Source organism: Varroa destructor, unplaced genomic scaffold (assembly GCF_002443255.2).
Source record: "Varroa destructor unplaced genomic scaffold, Vdes_3.0 BEIS01000002.1, whole genome shotgun sequence".
Taxonomy (NCBI): domain Eukaryota; kingdom Metazoa; phylum Arthropoda; class Arachnida; order Mesostigmata; family Varroidae; genus Varroa; species Varroa destructor.
In genome coordinates this window covers 9,721,444-9,736,504 of record NW_019211455.1, presented here as the reverse complement: position 1 = coordinate 9,736,504, position 15,061 = coordinate 9,721,444, and the positions used below count along the sequence as shown (strand labels likewise).

Genomic DNA, 15,061 nt, shown 5'->3' with positions numbered 1-15,061 from the left:
GCTTCTTCCGGCAGCTGCTTCTTCGCTAAGGGGCACATCCCCCACTGACTCGGGCTGCCTTGATTGGCACCGTGTTGTTGCATTTTTCGTTCTGGTACCTCTGTTTCTTTACAGGTGTCTATATGTACCCGTTTTCTCAAGGGCACATGCAAATCCACGACGTGCCCGTTTAGCCATGAAGTTAGTGCGGACCGCATGCCGTTGTGTTCCTATTTTCAGCGGGGACAATGCACGGCTCAAGCGTGCCCATACCGGCACACTTATTTCCGCAAAGATGTGCCATATTGCCTCGACTTTCTTCAGTCATTTTGTATGAAGGGGGAAAAGGTAAGTTACCCAGTAAATGAAATGAACTGCTGAATCCATTATATCCTGTTTTGAAAACACGCCTGGATAAGTTCTAATCTAGGCTGGTCTTAATCTTTTTTACTACATTTTTTTTTTATCACCACCTGACCTATTGCGCATGCAATTCGGTTTCTTCACTTTCCAACTAATTTGGTTTCAGTGTACGAAACAGCACGTACTCGTTTGTATGGATCCCGAATGCAGTCGCGACCCGAAAAAATGTCCATTAAGGCACAAAAAATCGAGGAGTAAAGACTGTTTCAGTGGCAAAACAACTCAACGCAGTCGCAAAAAGCGCAAAAAGGTTGTGCTAGTAGCGAAAGACGTGTCGAAAGAGGCGTGGCCGGAGTTCGTGACACTAACAGACGACCAAGACGCAAGTAGCGTTGGTGGTGATCTAGTCGATGAGGCGGACGAGGAGGTTCAAGTGGAGATGCCATCGCGAGCTCGGAGTCGTCGTCTAAAACGCTTCTTAGAACGTCGGGCTCGGCCAATATGGCCAGACTACAGTGTGCAACTTAGCGCTGTGCGTCTGGATTCACGTCAGTTAACTCGAATGCCTGGTCATAGATTGCGTCAGCTAACGAAGAAAGCCCGCTGGATGAGGCGAGTCCCACGACCGATACGCATTCCCGGAGAATTTATCCCGCTGATAGTCAGCGACGATCGGGCGTGTAATAATGAGGATGGTGTCTGTCTTAAAACAGACATGAGCACTTCGCTCCGCTCCGAGGAGAAGCCCCTGAGCCGAGACCACTGGTCAGAAGTTTCGGATGTTGAGGTAAGCGTAACGGAAGACGATATGTTGTTGGAACTCACTTACGGCGATGCAATAAACCTCGCGAGAAAAAGGGAGAACAGCATTGCTAGCGAACTTTCCGTGTCATCATACACGTCACCGGAGTCCGATTATTCTTCGAACGATGAAAGTTCGGCTGATGCTGATAATGGAGCTAATAAGCAGTATGAAGAAAAGGATTGGCTCTTGGAGTATCTATATAGTTTGGAGAAGTCTCCGTCGCCCTCGCCGGAGCCCGAACGGCTGGACAATTATGGGCCGATATACGAGCACTGGGAGTTCCAAATTGGTGATAAGATTAGAAAGGCTATTTATCGATATAGGCGGCGCAAGAGACGGCATATAAGAAGGGAAGAACGAAAACGAGGGGTTTCTGCTAGCGCAATTGCGAAGAAACGTGAGTTGATTGCCGAGGATTATATTCCATTGTGGACTCAGGAAGAAGGCGAAATTTTATCCGAAGATGAAGTTGAGGGAGTGGATCTCGATGTGGTCGATATGGAGTTGGCCAGTGACGTCGAAGAGGGTGCTAGTACACAGGGTTTACTGAGGGGTTCGCCAATAGGGGCGGAGGAGATCTCATCGGATGAAGAGGGCTTGGCGAATGCCAGTGAAGATGAAGCAGTGAACGAAGGACGGTCCAGATTGAAACAGGGTGCTGCAGTTCACATCAATGGAGCTGAAATCATTAGCGATGTCGAGGACATCAGTGACGTCGAGGAAGGGGAGGTATTCTAGGGATGGATGCGGCCCACATCCGACCGAGGAAGAAGAGGTTAGTGGCCTGATTCCTGGCTTTTGGGAGTGAAAAAGAGAATAACAAAGGTTTTCCACAGCTGATGGTAAACCATGTGGTGATCATGAATCTGGCTGAGTCTACTATGGATGCAGTGTGCGCGCGTCATGTAAAGTCGGAAAAGTGCGAGAAGGGCCTAGTAACGGATATTTCCTTGCAGGTTTCCTCTGGGCAGAAATGCTGGACATTTGGTTTCGGCATTTCGTGTGCGCCGGCAAAAGCGACCCTAGGCTTGGTCTCGTAGAAGCTGAGCTTTGGGACGCTTTGACCGCCATACGACCCAAGGTAAGTGTTTGTGTGATTGAGTACCATACTTGAGCGTTTGGTTGGATGGTGACAGTGTTCTGTCTTGCTACACGCGCAGCCGCAGTGGTAATTTATTCCAGTCTTGGATTTGTTCGACCTTGCAGAGTGTTGTTCTTACATCTTCTTTACGAAAGTTCTCCCCAAATTCACACTAGAAATTTTCGATGTTATGATTGGTACCACGTCTCGGCACCTGAAGATAAAGGTACCGTTAATTTATTCTCTGGGAAAATAAAGCAAGTGCAATCAAGTACCCGTTATCTCAGTTGTAATAAACGAATTGTATTATCACATTCACTATAATTATTCATCTGTTAACACTGTCCTTTATGTTCAATCATCAACGAGCGCGAATCAAGCAAATGAGCATGGATACATTTACAATGTTGTTGTTGTCCATGAGAGAGAACGTGATAAAGTGATAAAAACATTTTGGCATTATACAGGACTCTTACGGTGTGATAATTCTTACGTATCTATCTACTCGTAGAGAAAGCTATTTAACTTGTAACTTTGAACGTAGCGTTCGGCGGCAAATTCCCAAGCTAACTTCTAATGAACTGAGAAGAAAGCAGCCGAATCTTCACAGTTGTGGAGTTATACATGCCAAGGCATAGTGCTGTATGCTTGTCTTACTATACAGTTAAGCTGCTAGGAGTTGTTGAAACCAACTGCCATCGAGGAAGCGCTATGATATCTGTGCAGGTTCCACTCTTTGCGGTATGGCTAGCTAAGGTCGCCTGTAAAGTCTGACCAGACGACTCTGCAGATACAGCCAAGCAAGGATCTTGCCAGTGATTTCACAATACTGTGATAACAGGGTGTTGCTGCCATCTGCAATTGCTCAATGAACACTTCATCTAAAAGTAGTGATATGAGGTTTAATGAAAACATTGCAGGACAAATATCTGACACAGTTATTTTTCTATCGTACATATTAATAATCGTAGTAATCATACTGACGGACTGCGAGCTTGTTTAGTATAAAGCGTTGCAATAAATCGTTGAACAAAACAAAGGTTGCGTCTTCATTTTCTTAAGACAGGTGGTGAACAATCTTTTTTAATGGGGGAATGTTATGGTTAATAAAATATAGCCAAAATTAGCTTGTTTCTTTGTCGTTTGAAAGGCAGTTATAGGAAAAATTTAGGCCTAATCAAGCGGAATTTCAATTTAATCGTTGTGACAAAGCATGATCGCCCTTGTCCTGACCTATACAACAGGATTAGAATGCAAAAACTGTACTTGAAATTATTTTTCGAACGTATAACAAAACTAAATCGAAAAGTATTTGTGGTTAATGTAATGCCAATTGTAGGCCATCAGTTTTAACTTAAATCCGTCTTGACTAAATCAACCTTTCGAAGGCGAGGTGGGGATGTTGTGCAACATCCCAACAAATATAAGGTACCGCGTTGTTTTTATGTAATTTTTTTTACATAAAACTGAAGGCTTGCGGAAGTTTATTTCGCATAAGTTGAATTTGATTAGAAGATGAACTGATAGCATTTTGTGTACTAATAATACTGTATCAGTGAATAGATCGGCTAGATGTCACAAAATGTAATATCTTAGTAAGAATAATTTGTACCCTTGTTTAAGCTTTACGGCGCAGCGGTGTAATTCGATTCGATACTAGCGTACAACATCAATTTGTACTATGCTTAAAAATAATTTGTCAACGCTTCACTACGAAAGAACCTGACGTGTGGCACAAAGACAACAATTCACAGCAGTGATTAACGCTAAAATCACATAAAAATACGACAACAAAACAATACGATGGTGTTTAATCCCAGAAAACGTCCAATTTAGAGTATTTACTAGCAGAGCAATGGTAAATTTCAGGTAGACGTCTGCCTGTTTAATGCAACTACTTGTTTACGTCCCTAACGCCCAAGGAACAATTCCGTCTTTAAAACCATTTTTAATTTCAAGGCAAAGCATTAGGTAACTGCAGATAAAAATTAACACAAAGATAAAACAACAATTGTAGTGTGCCAGTCAGCGAGTAGCAATCGAACATTTATACAGTCAATTCGATAGACCGAAGTCGGCTTGATTCCATATCCCAAAACCTTGTGTTATTTCTTTAAGTTGAAATAACCTGAACCATACATGAATAAAAATAAGATACGAAATCGCTTAGCTCGTACGAAACTAAGAGCAGTTGCCGTTTGAATCTTTAAACGGTGCAGGTAACATCATTTCGATGGATTGCGTAAGTACCCCCCGTTTAATGAGTTGGATACCGTAAACATACATTTTTAAAAATAATAATCTAAGACCATGTAAATGTTCTCCCTTTGCTCTTTCAACTTTTACGCCTCACATACAGTGAAACAATGAAAATATATTAGCTAGCCGATAATTATAGTAATACGAACCTCTACGATTTTGGCCATTGGCAGCAAAGTTTTGCCATCTAGCCTATATTGTTTCTAACTTCCAAGAAGGAGCACGGTTTTTATTTTTTTTTTACTAAATTTGAATCTTACTGGGAATACTTTTCCACTCATATCACTGCCAGATCCGCGGCAACAGCGCGATGTTACCTAACCTATGTTTTAATGTCATGGCGCCCCAGTAGATTTTAACTATTTGAAACTTACAAATTATCTCGATGATTCTTAGTTTATTCTTAAGTTTCCTAATTTTCCAATTCGTATCCAATCACACCTTAGGCACTAAAGTAATTTTCTGCAAGTAAATGGTTTCTATTTCTATAGGCAAATGGATTCAATGGAGGAATATTTAATAAAAAAAATAGAATTTTGTAATAATTTATGTAGCAGACAAAAATACCTATTTTCAGTGCAATCCATTTATAAAATGCGTTCACCTCTAAAGGTCCACTGACATTATTACTACTTCGTTAAACATCTTGGGCGATAGCATTGCCGGCAGAGCAAACATGGTCTCCAGGAAAAAAAGTATTCATGTTCTAATCTTTTTCTAAATTTTTAGAAGTAAATTAAGAAATATTTTAGGGCTAAATATGAGGCACGTATTTTTGGGGGGTGCTAATATTAGCAGTCACATATACGTCTGTTACTATAACTTGTGATTACATTAGTTGCTAAAAATATGAAACTCTGTCAGAAGAGATAACTAGTTTTTTTCTCACGATTTTAGATAAAATATTGTTATAATTCAATATTTATTTTTGATTTAATAGATTTGGCTTATGCTAGTTACTTACTTATAATAGTCGTTGATTGCTGTTGTCCTTGGCAGTGATCAAATACAGGGGATACAGGTGTGAACAAGACCGGCTCGTTCATTTACCAGATCAAGCTCATCAGATTATGAGAATATAATGCAAGTATCTCATTCAGTGAGCGTGACAATTTTTAAGAGGCTTACAAGCGTTGCAAACTGTCATCAATGAAGCGTTGTCGATTTGTCCAAATTATATCTACCCAGATAGCTATTTTTGCAGCAAGTACCTGACATGCGATTTGTTTTTATTAGAACCGTAAACTACGATCTACTAGTTATTATAATTTAAAGAACAGCGTACACAACTTTAGCGAAATTTTGGTAGAAGTTTCGTGGGCGGCACCATTTGAAGAGTTTGAAACAAATGACTCTGCATTCGTTGACGTTATTGCGAGGGAAATTAATATATTGCCTATAACTATATATATTTCTGGGCTAGAAATAACCTTTTCGAGTGACACAGCGAATATCAATTATGATACATTTTGTTTGTAGAAATAGATGCGCACAGAATATTAGAAAAAAATCATCTTCAGTTCAAAGCCAAACAGGAAAAGCGTCCCGCAATCATATAATTTACGAACTGCCACAGCATTTAATGTATAATAAAAGACAAACAACATTATAAAACGGCTATTAGATGCATCTAGGCTTATTAAGTAGTGTTAAACTATTGCTGCCCTGAACAGTTTTACATAGTCTGATTCTGAGACGACATAAAAATAATTTCGTTTGAAGCCCTTTCGCACTCAGTACATATCGCACCTTACCTAGACAGTAAAACCTCAGAGGCAAGCGAGAGGACTAATATTTGCTCTGGTCTGAGTCGGCCGCTTAGAAGAAAAAAGATCACTGTTGATTCTTCTACAGATGGAACGGAAAAAATCTAAGTTCAAATCAAAACGCACGATTGCGATCAATATCTTCGCTATAGTTGATACGGTGCTTGTAGGTAGATCAAAAGAACCTGTTTCTAGCTAGAAGCGCTTTCTAGGCAAATACGACTGATTAATTGGGTGATTTGCAACGTATGCTTCTCATTGCCTAATGCAGCAGGAGCCAAACTATACAGGTTTTCATACAATTATAGAAGCAAACAGCATGAAAGAGCTGTTGTCTGACCATGCGATAACTTCGGTGTTGTTGTTCAAATTTAAAACAATATGCTAGAAGTCACCGATGCAATACAAGTGTGTGTTACTTCACAGTCAACAATTTATTTATAACTATCAAATAAATGGTAATTGTGAGGTCCAAACGGGCGTAATTGTCTGCATACTTTCTCGCAGTATATCACAGACGAAAATAAACGATTCTCTACGACGCACATTGCCATGTTGTTCTTATTGGGTTTAAACAATTATCAAGGGTGCTAAATGTGGGGATGCGGCAGCGCATCAATGTACTTCATGCATTCAGTACGTTAAGCAATCATTATTCTCAAGTATTAAATAGTTAGGAGATTATAAAAGAGTGTTCAGATCAACGTAGTCATCTAACTGCCATGTTCTTATCGTATAATTCGATCCACAGCCACTTAAATTTGACAGTCGTCCGGAGATAACATTAGCAACACATGGTCGGCTTATCGTTCAGTGTTACTGGAGACATCAACATAAAATGCTCGTTCCATCTTTACAACAGTATCGTTTAAAAAAGGAGTCAAGTATGATAAAAGATGAATAAAGTCCAGATACTGTCCTCGATAAGGTTTCCTCGATTTTTATAAAGCGTGTAAGAATTATGTAACCATTGCTCTAGTAGTCGCTAATGATAATTTGCAGATGTGTTTAACTATTGGCAATGCAAAAACAAAATTTGTTTGTATATGTATATGTAAACGTACATAAAAGTACCGGGAAGGTCTGTCATTGAAAGGTAAATCGAGTGTTCTTTAAATAATTAAATATTTTCATTGTGAATGTTATCTTTTCATATTAAGATATTTCTAAATTTTTTACGGTGTCTCGTCCCACGTACAGGAAGATATTCAAAACACCAGTTTTGTATAAAGGTTGTCGGCACGAAGAATAAGTAATCCCAGAAGAACGAGGTCCGTGAATAATATTTATTATCTAGTAGGAATGGCATTCTTCAGGCTTTAAAAAAGCCGAGGCTAGAGTTGGTTAATTATAATTGGTTCACACTTCTCGAGGATCATATCGTTCGAATACACACAGTAATCGCACACATAAAATCAGCGGGCAAACTACCGATATGGTCGGCTAAAAAACATAAGAGACACTTACCAGATAACAGTCTGAGTCGTGTGCACATTTCAATCATAGGCAATGATTACATTTTAAAGTCACATAGAGCGCAACAAATATAATTTGAAAGAAGTGTGTCCTGTGTGTGCGACTGTATACACTTCTATGAGAGCTTTTTCCTGTACAGCTAGAAACTAGTCCTCGTGAGCGTGTTTCAAGCATAAGCCTAGTTTCAGCGAAAGGACTGGTAACGTTCATTTGAATATATTATATTATTGACGAGTGTGACCGCTATAACGATTCTTAAGAAAAACATGTACATTGCGTTTAGATTGATTTATGAGTGTCTTAGCTGAACTTAAAATCTTTTCGTCAAGAATCTGAAATGCTCCGCTAGGATGTTACTGCAATCTAAAATTATATAGGTCCTTTTTAGGACTAGAATCTTAATCAAATGTATTTCTTAGATACCTTCTGTATTTTGCTAATCAAAAATTTTGTAGCTTCTCGCTTTAGAAATTGCCAATTCTGACAACTGACTCACTTCCATAAAATGTTGCAATATATTGTGGTGCAGTTATTATAGGATACAATCACAATAAGCGTTCATGTTTAAAAGTAGCATTTTTCTACGAAAGTACCTGAATGAACGCTGTTAATACATTTCTCTTAAAATAGCAGTAATTATTACCATAGGTCTGTTCTCTAAAGGTTTGAAGAGGATACCGATTGGAGTCCTCACTATGAATTCAATGGTGACATGTGCGCATTGCTTTCTGACATGCTCAGAGCTAAATTGGAATCCCTAGCATCGTATAAGACTACTAAGATTGAATACATATACATTATGCGTTATGTTGATTGGAAAAATTATTTTTATCTATCGAGTGCACCCATGCTAGAAATAAACCCGTTTTTTGCAATAGTGGTATATTTATTTAGTTATTATGAAAATATTGTGGACATCTAGAAAAAGTGACATTACAAATACACCAAACTGAATTCCTTTTTGATAAGTTATTTGAATTTTTAAATAAATATTTGTTAACTAATAGTAAATATGTCGAATGTAAGTAAAGTAACAAAATTAGTTTTATTAGCGCAATTAATATAAAGTATGAGTTTTTCGTGTTTTTATTCGTCAAAGCGTTTCAATTATTTTTACTTTTTTGTTTTCCATCTCATTTATTGTTTAAAGACTGCTGGTGTAAATACATGGGTTAGTGTTACCTTGCGTAGACTGTGTGTTAAATCAGGTTCCACTAGGGAATGCAAACTGTGCTTTATTGCGCTTTTTTTATGGACACGTTTGGTAAGATAGATAATAAAGAGTATATAATAATAGTTCGATGGCTTTTGCAACGCACATACTATGCAATAGGACATTTCCGCTGCTGCACTTATACATCTATATTACCAACCGTACACAACTGAGCCAGTAATGCCCTTATTATACTTTTTACTTTATTATACATCTTCATCCCATTATAGATAAGATGCAAAACAAAAATGTATTGTTTATTGCCATCTCTTGATATAGTAGCATCCGTTCTCAGTTCGCTTTCATTGGAGCAGTGACGTGAATTTCACTGGCGTGCACTTTAAGCCAATCCTGTAATCAGCTAGTACCACTGCTTTAGCGAATCTTTCAGTTAATCCATTTACAAAATTGCCCGAGCAAGCCCTCCCATTTTAGAACATACACGTGACAAAAGTCTACTGAAGCGTTTTGAATAGGTACGATAGATGCGTGTGGATCCGATTAGGACACTTGTTGCGCTTTCTCTTGGATACAGTCTAAGCTTAAGCAGAATTTCGAAACGGACCCCGCCGGCCCGGAGTGTTGTTCTATCACGATTTCAAGATAGGATGATCAGACTCGATTCATTGCGGATCTGCCTCCGAACAACCCTGTAGCCTTATGGCACTGTGTTTCTAACATTTGTTCCATTGTGGCACACATACAACACTAAGTAAACGGCAAATGTGAGTCATAGTGGAAAGTTTCCACGATCATTTATTTGAAGGAAAAAAGGAAGCTGAGACCTAGTTCCGGTTTGCGTATATTTCGAGGAACCTTACTGCACAGTTCACGTATTGACAATGCAAGTGTTCATATAATTTGCTTCTTTTGTTGGCACGAAGGGAAATTGCTAATGTTATGTGAGTGTCCATATGCTAATCCTATTTAGGCCTTTAAGCTGATTGTGACCATAGATAGAGGTAACGCAAACGTTCGTCAAGCGGTTAGTTTTCGCTAAGTAAGATCGGATTTTTCCTAAAGAATTATTTTTAATTAATCTTTCCTTTTTATATTGTGTGACGAAAGTGGGCTCATTTTATGATAAGTCAAGCGTTCATTTGTTTTTCAGATTACATCATTAACGTCTGGTATACTCAACGGACTGTTTCGAATTCGTAACCGTGAGTTTGTTGATGTGTTTGTTGAAAAAACGCAGGTTATTAGAATCTATTAATTAGGGGGGACGGATAATTCAAGCTCTGTGGTTTATCCATGGGTCAGAACATTTAACGATTCTTTGTTGAATATATGTGAGCAAACTGTGGTCACCTTAAAATCCTTGACATATTCCAACGCGCTTCGTTCATTACATTCCGTTCTTGTTAATTTGCGGCTATGCAGCGATTATTGAATTACTCAGTACAGAAGTCGTATTTTTTTCTAAAATTCATTTTATTCTAACTAGCTCGAATCCTTATTAGGTAGTATTACAGGCTGTAGGCAATTAGCTATTTCCTCACTTTAGGGTTCTGGCCACTCTGCCTCGTAGAAATCTGTCTTTTTTTTATGATACTTTCCACACGCTTGTCACTTTTATAGCAACATTCCCTGAAGGTTTATAGCCTGAACATCTGCTAATAAAAGTGTTATAGTTGTCCGTCTGAAGTTTACTGACAACCCAAATAATATTTCTTAAAGAGCAAAGTTGAATTAGCTGGTTCGCGTATAGTTAGATGCTTCAACATATGTAACATATTTCAGTATCATCACATGATGATGCGGAATCTTCCGTTTGTCACCTTACAAATGCACAAATCAATACTTGAGATTCATTTCAAGTACACAGCTTTAACTATCTCTAAAGTACAAACTAAGTACAGATTAGGCAAGCACTTCCGGTCGTACGTCGCATGCAACAGTACAACTTACAGGTCGTATTTTCGTCCATTTGGAGTCGTTCCCTTACCTCTCTACTGCTGTGGAATAATGCTTGTCGGATTTCAACGAAAATGTTCTGTCTTCTAACAGAAGCACTATGGCGTTCCAGCCTTAAAATGCATCTTTACGTATGCGCCACTTCGACGAACATTGTAAAATTATAGAACCTTACAATGCCAGTCCGATCAATTGCAACAACCTGAGTTAGCCATGTTAACTCTTTCGAACGAATATATATGACAGAAACGACTTTGCGAGTATGCAGTTCAGTAGCTAATGCTGTTACAAGCAAATGTTTCGTCTTCCAATTAAGTCTAATAGAACTTTGAATACGAAAAGTCCTAGCAATTTACAGTGATTCGCGGTAAAAGACACATACTTCAGTCAGTTAGTATTGGCAGAGGAAACCGCAAACTTTTGAGAATAGTTTGCAACTGAATGTTTCCCGATGTACCCAAAACATTTCATTGATGACTAAAAGTTGTAACTGTCTTACTATACTAGTCTTTTTACTAAATGTCATGTTCGAACATCATCGTTGAGATAGTTTTTTGCGCACTAATTTACTACCTACTTTCTAGTTGTGGCTGTGGTTCGAGACCTAGCCTTTTCCTTAGAAAAGGCTAGGTCTCGAACAGGCGTACTTTGAGACATTATGAGGGAAAGAAGTCCATCATTAAATAAATAGACCATGAGCACGCGTTCCCTAGTTTGCAAAGCACGCTACCGTATACTGCATGGGATACATCACCTACCCGACAAATCACAACATCGCGCCAATATCGACCGTGCACGGGGTGCTAGTCATTCACAGACGTCACAGCTGACACACCGCTACAAGTTGAGTGTTGCTCGTGTTGTTCGGTCTTCCAGTAAACATAGCTTGCGGTATACAGAATGCTCGGGTACACGATTTGATATACCGTAGTGTGCGACTATAAAGGGCGAAATTGATGCATAAAGAGATTTGTATTTCTTTTTGTTGTTGCTATTGTAAATGAAGAATTGTTCGAGTGAACTTATTGAGAAGCAACAGAAACTAGTAAAGTTTTCAATATACAGTCGCATTTCAGTGTGCTGATGGAATAGCGGGTGCGTTCAGACATAATTGATCCATTGCTCCATCAGTTGACATAAAAGAACCTAGTCAGTTGTTTATCTTTGTCACGACGCTATAACTTGCCGTTGAACAGGAGCAAATGCGTGATAACTATCAATTAACTTCCTGTGAGGTGAGTGAAGATAATTTTTATTATGCTGTTGCAATGGAATAATAAAGAAGGATGCCATATTATTGTCTATTCTGAGTTTTATATTTATTACTTAAGTTTTCTTCGAAAAACTCATAGAATGGGGAGCAGACAAAGACTGTGGAACTGACGATTTTTTCCTAATATATTATAAATGCCCGTGGCGTGAAATTTAACACTTGCCAAGAAGGTGTGAAGTCTCTGAGTCGCTGATATTAGCTCAAGAGCTTGTAATAGCTTGAGTTCGTGCGACTAATCTTTACTGTGTGTACTGCATACCGTTGATGCATGATGTGCTGCTAAAAATATGTTGAGAGTATGGGTGAGCTCCATCCCTAAGGCAAATGCGATGGCCCTATAAGTCTCAATTTTTTAATCTCGTCGATTCCGTTAAGTTGGCATAAATGTAGTACGAACAATCTTAAATACGAGCTAAAAAATTCTATGCTTAAGCAAGCAAGGCACACTAAACATTTGTGTCAGATGAAATGCTAAAAGCTAACTTTTAGATGGCGTTCGTTGCGAACATTCTTCGTATCTATGCTCATAAACTTTTTCTTGAAAGATTTTTGAAAAAATGCAGATATCTTAGCTAGTGTCTTCTGCGTACGAGGCACAAGGGGCTATTCCCATCCCATTCGATTCTTTTGAAAACAGGGAGAAACACACCGAGACAAGATAATGCGCTTTACGCGTCGATGCACCAAGCTTGCTTTGCAAAGAAATAAATTCACTTAATAAGTATTAATTATTCCATAATTTATCCTCTTCGGACTAACTTATTCAAGGTTACCTACCCATTAATATCGGGATTGCTCTCATATACCGGGAATTGATTTAGCTATTTAATGAGTTACACGCTCAATAAGTCGTAGTACTTAAATTGTAGGTTTATTTATTTCCACAGCAGGTTGGGCAAAATTTCTAACTATATATCTACACCTGCATATGCTATTTTGTTGCTATTGTATTTTATCCACTGTTTTTATTTGTTAGGTGTGCCTGGGAGTGATAGGGCCAGTATTGTCATAATGGAACCTCGCGTTTTGGAGCTTCTAATTGCGGCCTTGTCAAAGGATCCCCTGTGGTTTGCTATCTACTCAAGCTCCATATTAATTCTTTTCTCGCTTATCGTGGGCTGTCAGACAATAATTCGCCTCACGCTTTTCATATGCGTCTTGCCGTCATTGCGTTCCCTCAGGACGGGCCAGGATGATGCGTTCTGGACCAGGTAATATGTTCTATTAAAACAGTAATTGCATTGCATATTTGCGTCAGAGTTACCCAAATATGTAGAACCTTTCTAATAAGTGCTTGACATAGTGTACCACAGCTTTTTTCTATAATTACCGCAGTGGGGTGCCGTATGTGGTACGATTAGTCAGATCTACTTATTTGTGAAGCATATGCCTAATATCAAAAGGCTTTCAAATGGTGCTTTAAATTAAATCAATTCCACTTTTCGTATATTCTCTAAGCGTTATCTGCCTGTACGTCTTTTTTAAAATCATGTTGTCGTTACATTTTTTCATCCCTTATACTGTAAAAGCTTAATTTCCGATCGGAATGTTTCGCAAAATGGATATGCTAGTAAATGAAAAAAGTTTTAGACTGTTAAAAGCGAATGCGACGGATTTCAAAATTAAGTAACCTTTGAACCAGTTGAGCTAAAGCTATGATTTTTTTCCATATACGTTAGAACAGCAATTTTTCTGTGCTCGTTCAAGCACTCTGACGGCTTCTAGACAATTATATACCTATTAGTCGTCTTTTTTTTTTTATTTAACGTCTTTCTTTATCTAAAAATTCTCCCCATAAAAAGATCAACCTCACTTAATGCCAAGCAGTACCTTTTGTTTTAAACGCGAAACCCTATTTTTTCTTTCTTTTTTTAATTGAACACGTCCTGAATCAAACTCACGGCCAAAAGGTCAACAAGTAAAATATTTAACTGACAAAGAGAACTGAACTAGTGACTGAAAGTCAGTACTCTCGGTATTATTTCATTGATACCCCTCAAATCAAGGTTCTGTCATCTAATCAGATAGGTGTATCTATCTGAAATTTTAGGTACTGGATGGTCGTAGGGCTGGCAAGCAATCTTGGCCTCCCCTCAGTTGTTCGAGCGGCCCTATTCATCTGGTGCGCAGTTCCGCATAATGCCAATGGAACCGATATGATCTTCAACCTTGCCGAAAAAACCTTTATCTAAAAAATCCTTGCCATATTAATTTGCCATAAGCATCGTGACAAACACATATATATGAAAAATACAGAGGCAAGAATGTTAAGTACACGCACATTTGGAATGCTTTACGATGTACGGTTGTGGAGTTTTTTTAAACCATACTATTAAACCATAAGGTGTGCGCACTTGACTTCATAGCCTAGCAACTTTCAAAAAAGGCAGTGTTTAGACACATGAAAACTTATGAAAACGAACGGGTCCAAATACTAAGTCATTTAGAAATTCAAGAGTTCCGTTCAAAGTCAATCTTCAAGGCTTTACATAAGCCTTTTATAAGTATTTTTTAAAAACTTTAACTGTAAAATGTAGAATTTTAGATTCAAAACGATAATATGACCAATATTGTCATAAATTTCGTAGCTCCCTAATGTTATACGCAATAAAATTAGCTTGACAACATGTTGATTCAGTTAAATAGCTGTCTGAGCATGCTAAACGAAAACAGCTACTTACAGTATAGCATTCTGTCATTTAGTGAGTTCTTATTAAATGCCTTTGTTTCGTGAGATTTTCAATGAGCGATACATGCTGACGTGTTTTTCATGTGAATCAGTCACGAATGAAAGTGAGGGAAACATGATAGTTAGAGATTGTTAGGCTTTTGTGCTTTCACAATAATAAACTAATAATAATTTCACAAAAATAAACAATAATAAATAAAAATAAATGCATTTTAAAATAATCATATCATGTTTACCTAT

At 38.2% G+C, this 15,061-nt stretch overlaps 2 protein-coding genes across 6 annotated transcripts in view; both read left to right on the top strand.

Annotated features, from left to right (window-relative positions):
- LOC111245810 (uncharacterized) overlaps nucleotides 1–3,267 on the top strand; it is a 32,368-nt gene extending 29,101 nt beyond the window's left edge. Inside the window, exons 11-13 of the mRNA XM_086981966.1 lie at nucleotides 115–327; nucleotides 509–1,922; nucleotides 2,104–3,267. Of these exons, the coding sequence (XP_086838092.1) occupies nucleotides 115–327; nucleotides 509–1,885 (1,590 nt within the window). The 3' untranslated portion in view covers nucleotides 1,886–1,922; nucleotides 2,104–3,267. The remainder of the gene's footprint in view (nucleotides 1–114; nucleotides 328–508; nucleotides 1,923–2,103) is intronic.
- A 6,105-nt stretch (nucleotides 3,268–9,372) lies between these two features.
- On the top strand, nucleotides 9,373–15,045 carry LOC111245628 (uncharacterized). 5 transcript variants are annotated; one of them, XM_086978919.1, is made up of 4 exons: nucleotides 9,373–9,667; nucleotides 10,054–10,105; nucleotides 13,109–13,343; nucleotides 14,183–15,045. In XM_086978919.1, exons 3-4 carry the CDS (start codon nucleotides 13,144–13,146, stop codon nucleotides 14,322–14,324), a joined length of 342 nt encoding a protein of 113 aa, XP_086835045.1. In that variant the 5' UTR covers nucleotides 9,373–9,667; nucleotides 10,054–10,105; nucleotides 13,109–13,143; the 3' UTR covers nucleotides 14,325–15,045. The 5 variants fall into 5 exon arrangements, with proteins under 5 accessions (XP_086835045.1, XP_086835047.1, XP_086835044.1 ...); XM_086978921.1 differs by having other exon boundaries at nucleotides 9,373–9,786; XM_086978918.1 differs by lacking the exon at nucleotides 9,373–9,667 and adding an exon at nucleotides 9,693–9,844.
- The last annotated feature ends 16 nt before the right edge of the window (nucleotides 15,046–15,061 follow it).

Excerpts from the sequence above, each read along its gene's own strand:
- LOC111245628 (XM_086978919.1), top strand. The coding sequence starts at position 13,144 with ATGGAACCTCGCGTTTTGGAGCTTCTAATTGCGGCCTTGTCAAAGGAT. Across the intron at positions 13,344-14,182 it reads GATGATGCGTTCTGGACCAG|GTACTGGATGGTCGTAGGGC; the intron begins GTAATATGTTCT and ends CTGAAATTTTAG.